Source organism: Enhydra lutris, unplaced genomic scaffold (assembly GCF_002288905.1).
Source record: "Enhydra lutris kenyoni isolate GAN:26980312 unplaced genomic scaffold, ASM228890v2 scaffoldscaffold2, whole genome shotgun sequence".
NCBI lineage: Eukaryota > Metazoa > Chordata > Mammalia > Carnivora > Mustelidae > Enhydra > Enhydra lutris.
In genome coordinates, this window is record NW_019154086.1 from 72225637 (window position 1) to 72243703 (window position 18067).

At 35.5% G+C, this 18067-nt stretch overlaps 1 protein-coding gene across 1 annotated transcript in view; it reads left to right on the plus strand.

Annotated features, from left to right (window-relative positions):
- The window catches only part of LOC111148875 (protein S), a 66354-nt gene that overhangs the window by 32166 nt on the left and 16121 nt on the right, over window positions 1-18067 (plus strand). The window contains exons 4-10 of the mRNA XM_022505666.1: window positions 1404-1490; window positions 3856-3978; window positions 4078-4209; window positions 7101-7226; window positions 9640-9761; window positions 12645-12760; window positions 15757-15946. Coding sequence (XP_022361374.1) covers window positions 1404-1490; window positions 3856-3978; window positions 4078-4209; window positions 7101-7226; window positions 9640-9761; window positions 12645-12760; window positions 15757-15946 — 896 coding nt within the window. The remainder of the gene's footprint in view (window positions 1-1403; window positions 1491-3855; window positions 3979-4077; window positions 4210-7100; window positions 7227-9639; window positions 9762-12644; window positions 12761-15756; window positions 15947-18067) is intronic.

An 18067-nucleotide genomic window follows, 5' to 3' on the forward strand; every position in this document is an offset into this window, starting at 1 on the left:
CTTTAGGACCAGCATGCTAAAAGAAACTCAACCACATTGAGAAGTCCTGAATTATGACCACATGGGAAGAGAGAGATGTCAGCTATGTGAGTGAAAGCCATCTGAGGGCACCTGGGTGGCTCAGTTGGTTAGGCAACTGCCTTTGGCTCGGCAACTGCCTTTGGCTCAGAGTCTCGGGATTGAGCCCCGCACCGGGCTCCCAGCTGCATGGGGAGTCCGCTTCTCCCTCTGACCTACGCCCCTCTCATGCTCTCTCTCTAAATAAATAAATAAGTAAAACCTTAAAAAAAAAAAAAAGAAAAGAAAAGCCGTCTGAGAGGTGGATCTTCCAATCTCAGCAGCCCTGGCTGACTCTATGTGTAACAGAGACAAACAGCCCAGCTAAACCCTTTCTAATATTTGACCCACAGATTGTGAACAAAATGGAGGGATTACTTGAGGTTCTAATTTTGGGGCTTGTTACTCAGCAAAAGGTAATCAAAATACCATTTCTTTAGTAAGTTGTGATTAGCTGTACAATGAAATGATAAATAGATACAGATACAGATAAAAATAATGTTGTCTTCAGAGACTATAAAGAAATGTTGTTGACACTAAATGTCTCCTACTTAAAGTATGTAAGTATTTATCTGTTACTTCAGCTGTTTTTGCTGCCAGATTGCTAGATCTAATTTCACAGAGTTATAGTGAGAAGTTAAATGAAGTAAACCTACTTTGTAATATTGAGGCATTATACAAATATTATTATCTTAGTCTCTATACAACACTGAGAGAATTAGAAGTTGCCTGCAGCAGCTAGAAACACTAACTTAATCTGTTGACTTAATTATAGACACTTTTAAAGATTTTTTAAATTTATTTATTTGAAAGAGCAAGAGATCACAAGCAGGCAGAGAGGGAGGGGAAACAGGTCTGCTGCTGAGCAGAGAGCCCAATGTGGGGCTCGATTCCAGGACCCTGAGATCATGACTTGAGCCAAAGGCAGAGGCTTAACCCACTGAGCCACCCACGCGCCCCTAGACACTTTTAAATTAGACTCTGGCCTACAGATACGAGGGTAACTCTAGGTCTCTGCTGCAGAGGGAAGAGCATAGATTTATTTGCCAATAAATTTTTCTGTTAATCTAAGATCTTTTTCATCTCTTGCTTTAAGATTCTTCTCCAAAAAGAAGCTTCCATAAACCTTTTTTTCATGATTCTGCATTTACTGTAATCTTGCTTGTAGAATATTTAAATTTTTAAAAATGTGGACAGAAACATTCAGGGATGACATTTTGAATGCCAAGTCCTGTCAATCCCCAGGAAGATAAATATTCTATCACTTTGGATAATTTCTACCTTCACCATGATTTCAGAGGAAGTAAGTGTATCCACTCTAAAAAGACATTTGCTTGTACTCACAGGTTGTCTTGGCTCTTTCCGAGCCGGGTTGTTCACTGCTGCACGTCAGTCCACTGAGGCTCACCCTGATCTGCGGAGCTGTGTCACTGGTAAACACCTCTACCATCTATTTAAAAAATGAACAAATAAATAAATCAAAGCAAAACCCTGCAAGTAAATAAAATATACCATGTAAATATAACTAATGTTTAAAATCAACAAATGAGCCCTAGAAGAGTTGTGTGCCCGGCAAGGAGATATTCTCAAAATCGTTTGAAAGAATTTTTTTTTTTTTCCCCAAATGTAAATGCTGCTCTTTTACTCCAAATAAATATTCCATTTGATGTGTAAGTTGAACAGTGTTCCTTGTTTACTAAGCTTTAGGCCATCAACTTCAGAATTTTATTCCTGACAGCTTTATTTTCGATGTTGTTGTGTAGTCATGTATAAAATGGAGCCATGCTTATTCTTCTAAGTTTTGGCACCAGTCCTATAAATGTGAAACATTAAAATATCACATTAGCCTTCTCCCTTTGAAGTTCATATAGCGCCTAGTGATAACTCTGGTAGATTATTTATGTCTAATTTCCCGGGTGAGAGTCAAAGACAAAAAGGTGAAATTGCAACATGTAAATTGAGATATCTGTCTAATGAATATTTTACATGTGACATTGGCATTATCTAAATACTCATGTATCTGAATTTTCTCTAACTTGAAGTCGGTTGTAATTATACAAGTAAAATAGTTTGCCTGAACATGCATATTTAATCCATACTTTATTTTTTAATTTACCAGAGGATATGAAAGTAATGTTTTTAAAAGATTTTATTTATTTATTTGTTAGAGAGAGAGGGAGTACAAGCAGGGGGAGCAGCAGGCAGAGGGAGAAGCAGGCTCCTCACTGAGCAGGGAACCCTATGAGGGACTCAATCCCTCAAACCCTGGGATCATGGCCTGAGCCACCCAGGTGTCCCGGATATAAAAATAATTTGATAATTTGCTGATTAGCTTGTCTTCTAGAATTTTAACTAATACCTGATTTATTGCCACTTTTCAAAAACTTGATTTTTTTAGAACATTTATTGAAAAATTTGGCAATTAGGTCTTGTTTAGTTTTAAAACTTTTTTTTTTTTTACATGTAACAGAAAATTCCTCAGGCTAATTTAAGCAAACAGGAATGTGTTGGAAGGAATTTGCAGAGTTAACTAGGAAGGCTTGAGAAACAGGTGTGGGGATGTGCAGGAACCCAGGGACCATTGCAGTGTCTAGTGAGGGAAGAGAGACCACAAATATACAACTGGGCATATCATTTAAGATGGTGGTAAAGTTCTGTAACATTTTATGAAGAAAATGGCCTTCCCCTAGGAATCACCAGTTCTCTGCTACCTATTGTCCAGTGTCTGGAAACTGTTGTTTTATGTCTTTTGAGCAGAGTTGTATTTATTTAAGGCAGGAAGATGAATCTAGTTCATGTTACTTCATCTTAACCCAAATTGGAAGTCCCAAATTCTTTTTTCTGTTGATACCGAGTAGTTTTATTTGTTCTGCCTACCACATTGAATTGTTTTAAGGATCAAATATGATAATTTATATGAAAAAATAACAAATTACATTTGTAAATTTATACTGTATATGTTGTATATTTGTATATGTTTGCAAATATAAAAGTAGTTCCCTTTTACAAAACAATTATAAAGATTTATCTAATGGACTCACTTTTTAAAAAAATTTTTATTTAAATTCCAATTAACCAACATACAAAACAATATGAGTTTCAGGTGCACAGTCTAGTGATTCAACACCTACATACAACACCCAGTGCTCATCACAGCAAGTGCACCCCCTAATCCCCATGACCCATTCATTCTCCGCTCCCCCCACCTCCCCTCTGCCAACCTTCAGCCCATCCTGCATAGTTAAGAGTTGGCCTGGTGGGACGCCTGAATGACTCAGTTGGTTCAGTGTCTGCTTTTGGCTCCAGTCATGATCCTAGGGTCCTGGGATCAAGTCCCGCAATCGGGCCTCTTGCTCAGCAGGGAGCTTGCCCGCTGCTCTCCCTGCTTGTGCATGCGCTCTCTTTCTCTCTCTGAGAAATAAAGTCTTCAAGCAAAAAAAAAAAAAAAAAGCTGTCCTCTTGGTCTGTTTCTCTTTTTAGAAAAGAATGAAATCTTGCCATTTGTGACAATGTAGATGGACCTAGAGAGTATTATGCTGAGCAAGGTAGGTCTGTCAGAGAAAGACAAGTACTATGTGATTTCTCTCGTATGTGGAGTTTGGGAAACAAGGCTGATGATCATAGAGGAAAAAAAATATTGGACTCACTTTTCTATTAAGAAGTATTACTTGAAGGAAGGAGTTATGATTTTTTTCATTGATTACAGGCTTCATGCACAGGATTTCTATTAAAGGGTACGTAGTTCTTTTTTTTACCATGGCACGTGGCAAAAATTAAATAGCTGTCAATCTCCTTCAGCCATTCCAGACCAATGTAGTCCCCTGCCATGCAATGAGGATGGGTACAAAAGCTGCACAGATGGTCAAGCTACATTCACTTGCATCTGTAAACCAGGTTGGCAAGGAGACAAGTGTGAATATGGTATGTCTACTAAACCCACCTCACTCATCTGGATTGGCCTCCTAGAACGTTCTCCAGAGGCCTTATTGCTTTAAAAATAATTTATTTTTCCCTTCTTAGATATAAATGAATGCAAAGATCCCTCAAATGTAAATGGAGGTTGCAACCAGATATGTGATAATACACCTGGAAGTTACCACTGTTCCTGTAAAAGTGGGTTTTTTATGCTCTTAAATAAGAAGGACTGCAAAGGTAAGAGCAAGAAGGCATTTACTGTGTGAGAGCAAAGTTCAGTGAGTGGAATTTCCCCAGGAAATTCTTGGAACTCTCTGGTTGTAAGTGCTTGTAACAAATACACATTATTACCCACCTTGAAGCCTTGTGATACTAGGGGACCGCCTTTTAGTTTAATGTTCGTGGATTATTTTGTCATTTATAGAGTTTTTCATTGTTTTCTTATTGTACTTTATTATTTGTTGAGTATTTTACTGTTTTGTTACTGTGTGTGTGTGTGTGTCTGTGTCTGTGTACGTTTGAATAAAGAATTTCATTAAAGGGTGATAAAGTGAAGTTTCAGTGCAGGTCCTTGCTTACTAGAGTTTTTACAAAATCATTGTTTTTATTTTTTCCAGACATTCTAATATTATTTCCTTTATACCATAAGATAAACAGCTATACAGAGTAATCTATCATAATCCTTAATAACCTCTTCCACTGTATTTCATATTTCCTTGTTAGATATGCCTGTCAAATATCTAATACAAACCTTTCTTCTTACACCTTATTTCCTGTTGTGGTTTTGGGAAAGATGAACTATTTTCTTTCTCTTTATACATGTAAGATCCCATCATCGGTCATAACTTTTTTTTTCTTCAGATTTGAATAATCCCTGTCAGTTTAGCTTTTTCAATAAGTCATTTTACTAGTGTATTTCCTTTGTTTTTCATTGTCCTTATGTTTCCCTCCAATTTTGACTTTTTTCCCTCTGCCTATTGTCCTTTCTATTTGATTCTTTTAACTGCCACAATTAAAACTTCAAATATTTGTGCTATGTGTGGATGGCTAAAAATGAATTTTCCAGCCTGGAGTTAGGTTTTGCCTTTAGAAATTGGAAATAATTTTCTCCTCCCTCACTCCCTCCCTCTCTTCTTCCCTCTTTCCCTCCCTCCTTCCTTCCCTCCCTCCTTGTCCCTCTCCTTTTTGCTATGAGGTAGAAGAATATAGTAAGTTAAATCATAAAGTGTTCCTGTTCAACTCTAGTCATATCTACTTTGGGAAATCCCCATATTGAATTCATATTGAAGGGATGTTCTATCCCTCACTGTACTGTAGTGTTTAGTATAGTATAATTTACTATAATATTGTTTAAAGTGCAGTTAAATGACTCTAAAGTGAACTGCATTAACTAACAATTTCTCCTAAACCATTACCAATTTGTGACCATACATCTTTCCTGTCTGCCTATTTGAAGGTCTGAAGTTTGAGGTTAGAAATTGAGAATACCACTACTGATGGAACATATTATAGAAAACCATCATAATGCAGGATACCATATGCATTCTATAAGCAAATAATACCCATTCATACTTCTGCATTTAAATACTTGAATGGTCTGTTCTTCTAAAGAAGTTGCGACTTATATTTTTAATTACAAGCTATTTAATTCTTATCCATTGAGTTAATACACATGTATATAAATTATTACAAAAAGTCCTTTTATACATAAGAATGTCCCCGATGACCATGACATATGTTTTTGTATACTTCATTTACACAGACTTTATCCATGAACTAGGTGATAGAAAAATATGTATACAACTATTACAATAGGTTCTTTGCCAAGATGTGGATATTGCTTGAGATCAAGTTGCCAGTAATTGTCTACAAATGCAAGAATAAAACTTTTTGTCAGACATTAGATGTCAGTGTAGGGTAATAAAATCAATGTGCTATAACCTGAACTCATATGATTTAGATAGTTCTCTGCAGTATGCCTCAAACCAAATAATTTTAGTCATATGTTTTCACTTTCTTTTTTAAAATATGGCTTTTATAGCTCTTTTTTTAAATGAATATTTTATTTAATGTAATTGGAGATTCACATGCCATTGTAAGAAATTATAGAAAGAGATCCCATGTGCTCTTCTCAGTTTCCCCCAGTAGTAACATTTTATAAAACTGTCCTACAATATCACACCCAGGATATTGACATTGATACAGTCATGATATAGGATTCCCTTATGCAGGAATTGGTTCAGTTATTTCTGTTCATGCTTTTTTAAATAGAGTAATGTCTGAAATTTTGGTTATTAGTCTATGGAAAAATTAAACTCTCAATTTTATAGAGTAGAAAATATATTTTACATTCTGAACTTGTCTGTCTCCAGAGAGTACAGATGAGAAAAGTTCACTAATAATTACATCTCCAGTGAACTATTTCTGCAACTTGTTTTTTATCACAGATGCTTTCATCTAGTGACTAGTTGCAATTAGTATTTTATTTCCTACTCTACCATGTAATATAATATACATGTTAATATAATATAATAAATTCAATAAATGCATCTGAAATTTCTGAATATTAATTTAACACTAAAATTTGTACTGGAATTCTATACATACTTAGAGAACTTCCTCTATTTTTTAAATTTGAATCACTCTTGAAAACTTCAGTCAATAATAATAGTATGCAGATTTAGCTACTGTCCATTTCCAAAGGAAAACATGGCTGATGAGTCAGCTCATTTTTATTTTTTGTATTTGTGATAATACAGAGTGAATCCATTTTCAAGAACATATTTCAAAAACATGTATTTAGGGATATATATTAAGAATATGGTGAATCTTTTCTCCCATTTATTTGTGTAATGTAGCTTAATAGATAAGAAAATAACTAAAGCCGTTTCCTTTTACATAACTCTGAAGAACATAGCAACCATCAAATTCCCTATATGTTTGCATGAAGAAATCATGTTTAGTAAACTAAAACGTGATGATAGACTTAAAATTTTGTTATTCCCAGGCCACTCTATTGTCTCATTATATATATTAAACCAGATGCAGGAAACACAAATCAAGCATTCTTTGCTATTATCCTATGGTATGGGAGAAATATTTTTTTAATCTGTTGGTTTCATTTATAGATGTGGATGAATGTTCTGTAATGCCAAACATTTGTGGCACAGCTGTGTGTAAGAACATCCCAGGAGACTTTGAATGTGAATGTGCTGAAGGCTACAGATACAATCCCGTACTAAAGGCTTGCGAAGGTAGAGTTGTGGTGGTGTCTATCATTGTTTGATGGTGGAGAGGGTGGGTTTGAGCCTTGGTTTGAGATTAGAAGCATTGGTTCTGTTTGATGTCCACAATCAGATTTCCTAAGAAGGCAAGCTCCATATACAGCATGGCCGATTGGGGAATCATTGGCTTCCTTCCAGAGTAAAAGTATCTAAGACGCATGGTCTTTAGGTTTAGTCTTATGCACTCTGTTTGTCCTCTAAGCTATGTATGAATTGGAGACCTCCCATGTGTGATAAAAGCAAAATAAACATATCTTCACATCGTTTAAATAATGTTAAAAGATAAAAAGAATTTCAATCTGGAAGGAAAAACATACACATATAAAAGAAAGACAAGTTTAAAAATCACATGGATGTTACATGGATGGTTAGAAACCTTCAGTTTTATACCAAGCATTTTGATAATCTTCTGTGCATGTTTCTGTATGTCATTTATTCTTAAATAGGAAACGACATAGTTCTGTTATAATTAAATACATATAAAAAAAATCTCATCATAAGGAAATGATAACTGAGCTCTAGAAATTTAAAAAGTATTGATGAGTACTGTCAGCACCTGTGGATTTGGGAGAGCCCTTTGGATTCATTTGGCCAAAGGAGTGCTGCCAGGTGTGCATGTAACATGGAAGTATTGGGGGGCTTTAAAAAAAAATCATAGATATATGGAAATTATTTCATATCCTTTAAATCTTAAAAACTTCAAGATAAATTTAATATCATGACTAAAACTAACCAAATCAATAGTGATTTTTCTAATATTTCTATTATATACATATATTTATATGTATAAAATGTACCCTTTTAACTATTCTTAAGGGTACCATTCAGTGGCTCTAATTACTTTCACATGGTTATGGAGCCACTGCTCTCTGTTTCCAGAAGTTTTGCATCATCCCAAACAGAACTCTGTAACCATTAAGCAATAAATTTCCCCTCCTCCCTCTCCCAAACTCTAAACTTTTTTCTGTCTCTATCTACTTTTTGGGAGATGACATTTAATCTATTTTCTATCTTTATGAATTTGCCTAAATCAATAGTAATTTTAGAATAGTTTTTTTTTTAAATATATCTGCTCCTGTTGATATTTTGATGTTTTACATTTTATGCACTCACCAAAAAATATCCCCTCCATACAGCATTTCTGTTCTCACACAACTCTGGATAGAAATTACTATGGTAATATTCAGATTTGGTAGTAGCCAACTTTATAATGTATATTGTAGTTTTATTCAATAAAACACAGGTTTTTTGAAAAAGATGTATATATGACACATATTCATATTACTTCAATTATCTGCAATTTAATTTTGATGCTAAGGAATCACCAATTTTCAGTTGTATTTTGAGACATTTTATGGGGGAATTTGTATGCTAGTAATATATGCATTTATGTACTTGTAAATTTACCAAGACTGGAGGATGCATGCTTTGGAAATATCAAGGATCTCATGTAACTCTGAAGTAGATTTACTGAAACATATTATTACAATTTTTCAAAGATGATTTTCTCAAAATATGGGCAAGGACAGGGCTGTATAGATTTCACAATATGGGAGGTAATAGCGCAGTGAGGTTTGTTTTTCTTTTTTAAGTGATAAGAAATAAAGATACATCCTCAAATTTGTTGTCACTGTTAATCACTGCATTATGGAATGTCAAATGTTCTTGATATTATGTAATACCTGATTATATTAACCTTCAGTGAAAAGGGATTTTTTTCCCCCCTTCCCCTCTCTTCCCTATCCCCTTCTCTTCTCCACTCCTCTCCTCTCCCTTCCTTACCCCTCCCTTTCTTTTCTTCAAAGCAAATACTTGGGAGGCAGTCTCAATGGAATTCATTTAGTTAGAAATGACAGTTACCTTGAGACTCTCAGTCTTTTTTCCTTCAAATTCAAAAACTGGAAAATTAGCATAGTTGTTATATTTTTATTAATTATTTATTACTGAAAGTTATACATTAAATTTGTTATTTCACTTGTGTAAATGATAGAAATTACACTTGTCACTCATTTAAATTTCCATGCCAAGTGTTGAAATGTGATTTCATGGCAGAGAGATTTCTTTTACTAAGAATCTAGTATCCTGATTATCTTTTATCTATCTATCTATTTAATTTATTTGGGAGAGGGAGTGAGTGAGTGCAAGAAGGGGGAGGGGCACAGGGAGAGGGAAAAAATCTCACCAGACTCAGCGCTGAGTGTGGTACCTGGTGTGGGGCTTGATCTCAAAGAGATCATTATCTGAGCTGAAATAGAGTCAGATGGTCAACCGACTGAACTACCGGCACCTCTATTATCATTGATTATCTTATGCTTAAATTGGAATACTCCTATTGGATTGAACGTTTGGAAGATATTAAGATCTATGTTCCCTTTTACCCCAGATGTGGACGAATGCTCTGAGAACATATGTGCTCAACTTTGTGTCAACTACCCTGGCGGTTACTCTTGTTATTGTGATGGGAAGAAAGGATTCAAACTTGCCCAAGATCACAAGAGCTGTGAGGTAACATTTTGCAATGCTAAACTTACCATCTCTTCTAAAATGAGAAACTGGGGTACATATTTCCACATAGCTGAGATAAGTCAGGAAAATACAGATGTTCTTTTTAAAGAAATGATGTATTTTTTAAAAAAGATTTATTTATTTTGAGAGAGAGAGAGAGAGACAGAGAGAGAGGGAAAGAGAATTTCAAGCAGACTCCCCAGTGAGCATGGAGTCCCATGAGGGACTCCCATCTGATGACCCTGAGATCATGACCTGAGTCAAAATCAAGAGTCAGATGCTTAACTGACTGAACCACCCAGGCACCCCAGGAAAAATACAGATGTTCTATAATAATTGCTATAGTCTAGCAGGCAATGAGTCACAGTCCAATTACTAATTTTGGTCATGTAAGCTATAAATATTGGGGATAATTAGTGACTAGGTTTAAAAAAACGATGCAGGGTCATAGTTCAGAAAGTGCTCATCTGTATAGGCTGTACGTTTACAAAATACAATGAGTATATTTATTTAAAAAATTAAGAAAAGCTGAGGTTTATACTTCTCTTTGTGAGAAAAAAATCTTACATAGAAACCTTAGCAGAAACATTTTCCTCAGTGTACTTTTCTTTATCCCACTCTGACAAGTTTGATTGTTCTTCGGCATGTCAGTACTTGCAAGAGTGCTCATAAAATCTCGTGTGGAAATAACTGTCAGATTAGAATTTAGTGGGGTTTAAGTACATCAAAATTTAGAGAGGTCAATTTTGTTCATCTGTATCTCTCAAACTTGCTTTTAGTTACTTGGATTTAATTGACCCAAGAATTGAATGTTGGGGGTAGTTTTTCCTTCATTGAAATAAATAGGTCAACATCTGAAGCTCTTTTTCTGTGTATTAGGATCATATGTTAGTGATTCTTAGTCCCACTCTTGCACTCCTTTTCACAAGTGAAGGTAAAATGTTACAGGATTATGAGGCAGAGTAAAACAAAACAAAACACAACAAAAAACCCACCTTAAATGGTGATTTAATCATGTGTGTTCGCATACCCCTATATCCGTTACTAGCACTATACTGTGTATGTCCAAACATGTAACATTCAATAAATGCCACCTACTTGGTAAGGGAAGGGAAGGTGAGATACTTGGCATATGCAGTAACTTCGACTGTACTTAATTGCATGCCATGCTCTGTGGATGTCTATTTTGTAATTTAATCTTTTATTATTTTAGTATTTGTAGTAGTTACACATCACCATCTACCCTGGAATAGATTTATTGAAATTCTAAGAGGAAATGAGATGTTGTTTCTGGACCTTGATTTAATAGTGTCAGGTACACAGATCGCCCCTTGAGTATCCCTATATGTGCCCAAGAACTTATCCCTAAAAAGCTTTCTGTTTTAATGTTTGCTTTTATTCTTAGAAAAAAAAAAAACTTGATATTAAATTTAATGACCCTGAGTCAAATTTTTTGTTAATTCCTTGGATACTAACATGGTATCTTAATTTATATTTATCCCATGTAGGTTTTCCAGCATTTCCTTTGATCCAGGCAGGCTGCGTCTGAGAACCTGGGAAGGTGGGGTGGGGGAGTTCCCACAGGAACAGCCAAGAGGTTCCTTGGCTTCCCACAGGATAGAAATCAAATTCGTGCCAGGGAAAGTGAAAGTGGAGTTTACTGAATTACACTATTACTGAATAGTGTGAATAACAGAGTATAGCAGACAGAGTGTCTGGGGGACTTGGAAAGGAAAAGAGAATGGGTCTCTTCATTATTTAAGGCTAGGGATTTATATTGGAAAGGGGTCCAGGGTGTGTGTTCCTTCAGGAATCCAGCGTAGGGTCTGATCAAAGGCAAGCGATGGGTGAGTAATAGGTATTATTTTATAAATCATCGAAGGTAGGGGGTGTTGATGCCAGTGTCAGCTGAGGTTTGTTCGAAGCTAATGTCCTATAACATGTTTGGGATCCAGGTCTTCTTAGATGTTATCAGATGTTTGGGGCCTAGGACAGAACTCAGAGAATTATTAACTTTCTTGCTCCCCTCTACTCCCTGGAGTGGGAGCATAGCTTCTTCGGCTTTTACGCAGATGTGAGGTGAAATATAGAACATGAGTAAATAGGGCTGAGCAAGAAAACAGCAGAATTGGAGTCTTTCTAAAATAGAGTCCCTCGAGCTTCCCTACCTCACCTTCGTTATCTAGATGATACATTTTTGCTCAGAAAATTTTTCTTTTTTTAAAAGCAAGCAGGCCCTGTCTTTTTTTTTTTTTTAAGATTTTATTTATTTATTTGACAGAGATCACAAGCAGGCAGAGAGAGGAAGGGAAGCAGGCTCCCTGCTGAGCAGAGAGTCCGATGTGGGGCTTGATCCCAGGACCCTGGGATCATGACTGGAGCCGAAGGCAGAGGCTTTAACCCACTGAGCCACCCAGGTGCCCCAGAAAATTTTTCTTAATAAACGAATGAATGAATGTATGAGGTGCTACTTATTGGTATACTAATTTTTCCATGATTTCTGACTCCAAAATTTTTTTCTAATGTAATTCTTAGAAAGTATCAGAGCTGCAGTTAATTAGGAGATATGTGTTGTTGCTAGAAGAAAAAGGTTGTGTTTCGGGCTGAGATTTGCAAAGGAAATAGTAAGGACAAAAATACAAGCCACATACATTGTGCAAGACTTTTTAAAAACATGTGTTCTGAGAAGTTATACTGATGGACTATATAAGGAAGTAAAAGATGTTGCTTTATTACCAAGGGTGTTCTTAATTTAATTAACGTATCAGAGAGGATACATTTGACAAGACCATTAGGAAGCAGAGAAAGGAATGCCTAACATGGCACAAACAGCAAGCAATAACCTATGCATTTTGTTTCTTTGTTTTGTTTCCTTTTTTTCAGGCTGTTCCAGTGTGCCTTCCTTTGAACCTTGACAAAAATTATGAATTACTTTACTTGGCAGAGCAATTTGTAGGCGTGGCTTTATATTTAAAATTTCGTTTGCCGGAAATCACCAGGTGAGGTACCAATGTCAGTGATAATCTCTAGAGGTAAGCAGGTAAGGACAGAAGTTTAGTGACCAAAAAAGGTTTGAAATGTATGTAATTACGTTTCCAATTAGATAATTTAGGGATATTATCAATCAGATGATTTGAGGAGCCCTAAAGTTGATTTACCCCTTCACACATGTTTATTGTAATGCTAGAAATCATTTGGGTCATTCTAGGCTGACCTTCCCCAGTGATCATTTTACCTTAATACATCCTTCTTCCTTTTCTAGTGAATACATATGTACTAAGAAGTTGGGAAAGTAGATTTAATATATTTGAGAAATTTCCATTCTTCTTCATATGTGTTATAAAAACTAAATAATGAGAAAGTACTCAAAGTATTGCTTTTAGAATATAGTTATATTCATAATTATTAAAGACAATTCATAAGATAACTTAGGTAGTACTTTAAAGAAACATATCACATGATTTTAATTGACTGAGTACCTTTTCTGTTATTCCTACAGTTAGGTTGCTTGTAGGAAAAGAATAGTTGCTTGTACTTTAGGGTCATGATTCTATTTTAATTACCAAATTTTCTCAGAGTCATACATGGTTGGAGCTAGAAAAAAGAAATTGGAATTTTGTTGGAAAAGTGGAAAGGAAGTGTATTTGTGACTGATTTATAGAATCCATATTTTAAAATATTTTAATTAGATAAGCATGCCTACATACAATTTAATTCATTAGATATATGAATGATTATTCATAAAATAATTCAACTAAATTCATAGACATCGCATCATTAAGGAACTTTGAACTATATTCTAAAAGTCACTGATACAGTTGTGCTCCTTCAGTACTCTTATCCACCAGGACCCGATTTTACCTTTTAACATCTCAGAGCAAATAATATTGTCTAGTGACAGAGACTGGAAACAACATTTCCTTTGCAAAAAGAATAATGAGGTTGAGAGAGAAAAAGGTTAATTTTTGCATAGTTAGGCATGTTCAGGGAGATTCAGTTCTGACAACTCACAATAGTTTGAGCTCTAACATTGGATCAAATAGGCCAAATAATGATTTTTTTTCAAGATTTATTTGTTCCTTATTTACTTAGTTTAAGCTTTTTATTGAAGTATATGTATATATACAGAAATACACACGTACCTTAAGTGTACAGCTTAATGAATTTTTTGTAAACTGCCACCTGGTAAGTAAGCAATACAAAGAATTGTCAGTGCTTTGTTGCCTTTTTCCCCCACTTTTTGCAAATTCCTTCAGCTCTGTTTTCAATGATCAAATCTTTATCCTATCCTAAAGTTAACAAATTCACTCATCCTTTTCATTCTACAAAATTTCAGAAAAAGAATGAATTGTTCCCCAATGTTTGCTGATATATTCCAGACAGAAAGATACGTAACACAACTCTGTGTATTACTGGGTTAGCATGATTTTGCAGAGAGGGAGATTACCTCCATAATAGGATCAACTTCTGGAAGATCCTGAGCATACACAGATTTGGGTTTTGACAGAATAATACATGTTTAGCATCAGCAAAATGTGGTGGTTATGAAAGAGAATAGAGGTTCTTTTCCTAAGCAAAGAATATAAAATAAAAAAATAATCTTAGTTTAGTCAATTACTACTACCTTGTTATCTGTCCAACATACTTTACTCCACATGACCTCTTTTAAATATTTCTTTGGAATTCTAGAGATTAAAAAATTCATTTTATGAGCCTTTCTTTGTTCCATTTGAAGTTAGAAGTTGTGTATGGTGCCCCTACTACTATTAGTGGGAGGTAAGGATTCTTTCTTACCTTACTTGGCTATTATCTGAAGTCCTAACTTTTTAATGTAAATTACCTTTATTTTAGCTTAACTCAAGTGACTAATAGTTATACAAATATTTTTTCTATTCCTTATTTATCTTTTTTCAGTCGTTTTGTTTATTTTTATTTTTATTTTTTTTTTAAGATTTTAAAAAATTTATTTGACACAACGAGAGAGAGAGAGGTCACAAGTAGGCAGAGAGGGAGGCAGAGATAGAGGGGAAAGCAGGCTCCCTGCTGAGGTCACATTTTTCAGTCATTTTGATTTGCTGGTTTCTTGGAAATGTTAATGCTGATTCTCATTATGGTGTCGTTAAGGCACTAATCAGTACATGTTATTTTTTAATCCAGCATTTCTAACATCTTTCTTCCCCTGTAATAGTTGCGTATATATCTAGGGTCTTAATTGTAACAGTCATTGCCAGAGCTCAGATACCCCCAAGCACATGGCTAGACTACATCTTTTAAGCTGTCCTCCCATATGCTCCAGTACAGTGACTTAAACAGTTAAGAGTTTTGGAGAGCTTTTGAAATCAGGCTCACAGATATATCTTAAAGTTTTTACTTTACCTTTCTAACCACATCTGAAGGCTTAATTATGTTTGCAGTCATCTAGGTACTGTCTTGTATATCTCTGTGAGTGATTCCTTCCTGACATATATGAAGTCACAGGGAAAACGGGCCTTTTGATGCATAAACCCATCATGAAATTGTAACATCTTTTACTAGTCTCTTATGGACACAGCAAAAAAAAAAAAAAAAAAAGGAATCTTAATGTCATAATGTCAGATTATATAGTGTATAAGAAGCTCCAGGAGAGATATAATATATCTAGTATTTGTACATGTATGAATTCCAACATTTAAAAAAGGGCCTTCAAAACAAAAAAAAAAAAATATGAAATGCAATCCAAATGCAATGCAAAAAAATATGAAAAATTACCAAAGCATCTGTTCATGGGGGAAAAAGACTCTAAGAATAAGCAAGAAAATATAATAACTTGATATTAAACACACATGGAACCAGAGATAACACATGAACAGTCTAATTCTGCCCTACTTTTTTTTTAATTCCAGGAAAGAAAGAGTTGGCTCTCTCAACATACTGCTGTTTTCTAGTATAAGAGAAGGAATAGTATATTGAGCTTTCCATATTTCTCTATCAAGGCTTTCTCTTTTCCATTATTTAGATTTTCAGCCGATTTTGATTTGCGGACCTATGATTCAGAAGGTGTTATCCTGTACGCAGAATCTCTTGACCACTCAGCTTGGTTCCTGATTGCACTTCGTGATGGAAAGATTGAAATTCAGTTTAAGAATGAATTTACAACCAAAATCACATCTGGAGGCAAAGTTATTAATAATGGTCATTGGAATACGGTAGGTTTTGCAGATTTCACAAAGAACATTCTCTACTTTGACACAGTTTGTTTAACATCATTAATAACTTATTTTTATACTGATACCAAATCTGAATGGAGCCGGATTTATTTGATGTTCTATGAAGCATATCCCATGCACTGTATGTCCTTGAAACAGCCTCTGAGAAATGATAACCTCAGATAATATTTGAAACAGTATTAAAAACGGTATGAAATTATTTTCAGTTATTTGCTTGGACTACTTTATCTGTGACTTTTTACCTTTTTTAGTGGCTGTTGTTGGTGTCTCTCCTATAGGTTAGGGGTTTTTAGCAGGCATAACGGCTTATGCAGACACCGCTGATCAAAGACAGCCATACTGGGACGCCTGGATGGCTCAGTTGGTTAAGCAGCTGCCTTTGGCTCAGGTCATGATCCCAGTGTCCTGGGATCGAGTCCCACATCGGGCTCCTTGCTCATCAGGGAGCCTGCTTCTCCCTCTGCCTCTGCCTGCCATTCTGTCTGCCTGTGCTTGCTCTCTCTCCCTCTCTCTCTCTCTGACAAATAAATAAATAAAATCTTTAAAAAAAAAAAAAAGGACAGTCATACTGAATAGCCACCCATATTTTTAAATGAAAGAGAAATACACATAGTAACATAGAAATACATGTAGAAAGAGTAATACATATAGTAATTAACTCAATTTTAAGTATTAGAATATAGATACATAATCAATTTGTACAAACAGTATACACTAGCTAGTATAGTAGTACCAAGTAGAGTGCTTAAAATGAGCATTTTTACATAATCCCTAAAAGTGAGACTAAACGGGAATTTTTCATGAGGGCATTACTCCTAGTCTCTAATGGGGAGAATTCTTTTCTGCATAGGAGTCATTGCTACTTTCAGCCGCTGATAATTGAGAGATCAGCTTCCCCTTAGAATGTGGTACCCCGGGGCACCTGGGTGGCTCAGTGGTTAAAGCCTCTGCCTTTAGCTCAGGTCATGATCTCAGGGTCCTGGGATTGAGCCCCACATCGGGCTCTCTGCTCTGTGGGGAGCCTGCTTCCTCCTCTCTCTCTGCCTGCCTCTCTGCCTACTTGTGATCTTTGTCTGTCAAATAAATAAATAAAATCTTTAAAAAAAAAAAAAAAAGAATGTGGTACCCAAAAGAGACACTTTCTATGCCTGTGGGATCTGCCAGGAGGTGCATGTTGAGAAGACATGTGAGGTCATCACTAAATTATTTCATTTTTTTATTTACTCACTCATGCACTCATTTATTCCACGAGCTTTTAGTGAGCCCTTTTCAAATACTAAGTTCCTGCGTTCAAGGTTGTAGAACTCTGGCTAGAGACTTTCCCTTGCTCGTGGACTTCCTTAGTACCTCACAGTTTAATAGCTTGTGTTGCCTTATGCGCTAATGCAATGGGATGTGAAATTGTTACACTACAGGTAGTAATAAAGTACAGTTGGGCACAGATGTGTTTTACCAAAATTGGGGCTATTCGTCCTGCGACAGCCATAGATTCTGGACTTTCACCAGAATACAGTCTGCACAAGATCAGATGCAATTGTCAGAGTAATCACTAACGTTCTCTGGCTTCTCTCAAGGTTCTCTCTACTGTATATAGCTTTGCCACTACAGCTTTCGTTTACTCCATCTGTGTGCATACATCTTGATGCGTACAGCTGTGCCTCCCGTGTACTGAAGAAGACGTTTTATTGCCTGATGTCCCCAAATCTCCTATCTAAAAATCACTAAGATCACTTAGCAAAATAGAGCCAACACAATTTTTTCTGATTAATTGATACAAATTGAAAATATTATCTGTTTGACAGAGAACTTGGATACATTCTAGGTAATACAGAATATATATAAAGAAGATAAATGTTTATCTGTGAGGCGAACATCTTAAGTTGCAGGTAGTGTTTACTAATGAATTATCTATGAAGGGTATTTAAAAGGCAGGATCTGGGCTGGATAGAAGGCAGCTACTCAGTTCTCCACATTTTGTTGTGGTTATGATCCTTATTAAAAGAAACTGTTATTTAATGATGTGCCCATATTTTGATTAACATTTCCCTTTATAAACTGAACACAACTTGACAGGAAAAATTTAAGGACAATAAAAAAGCC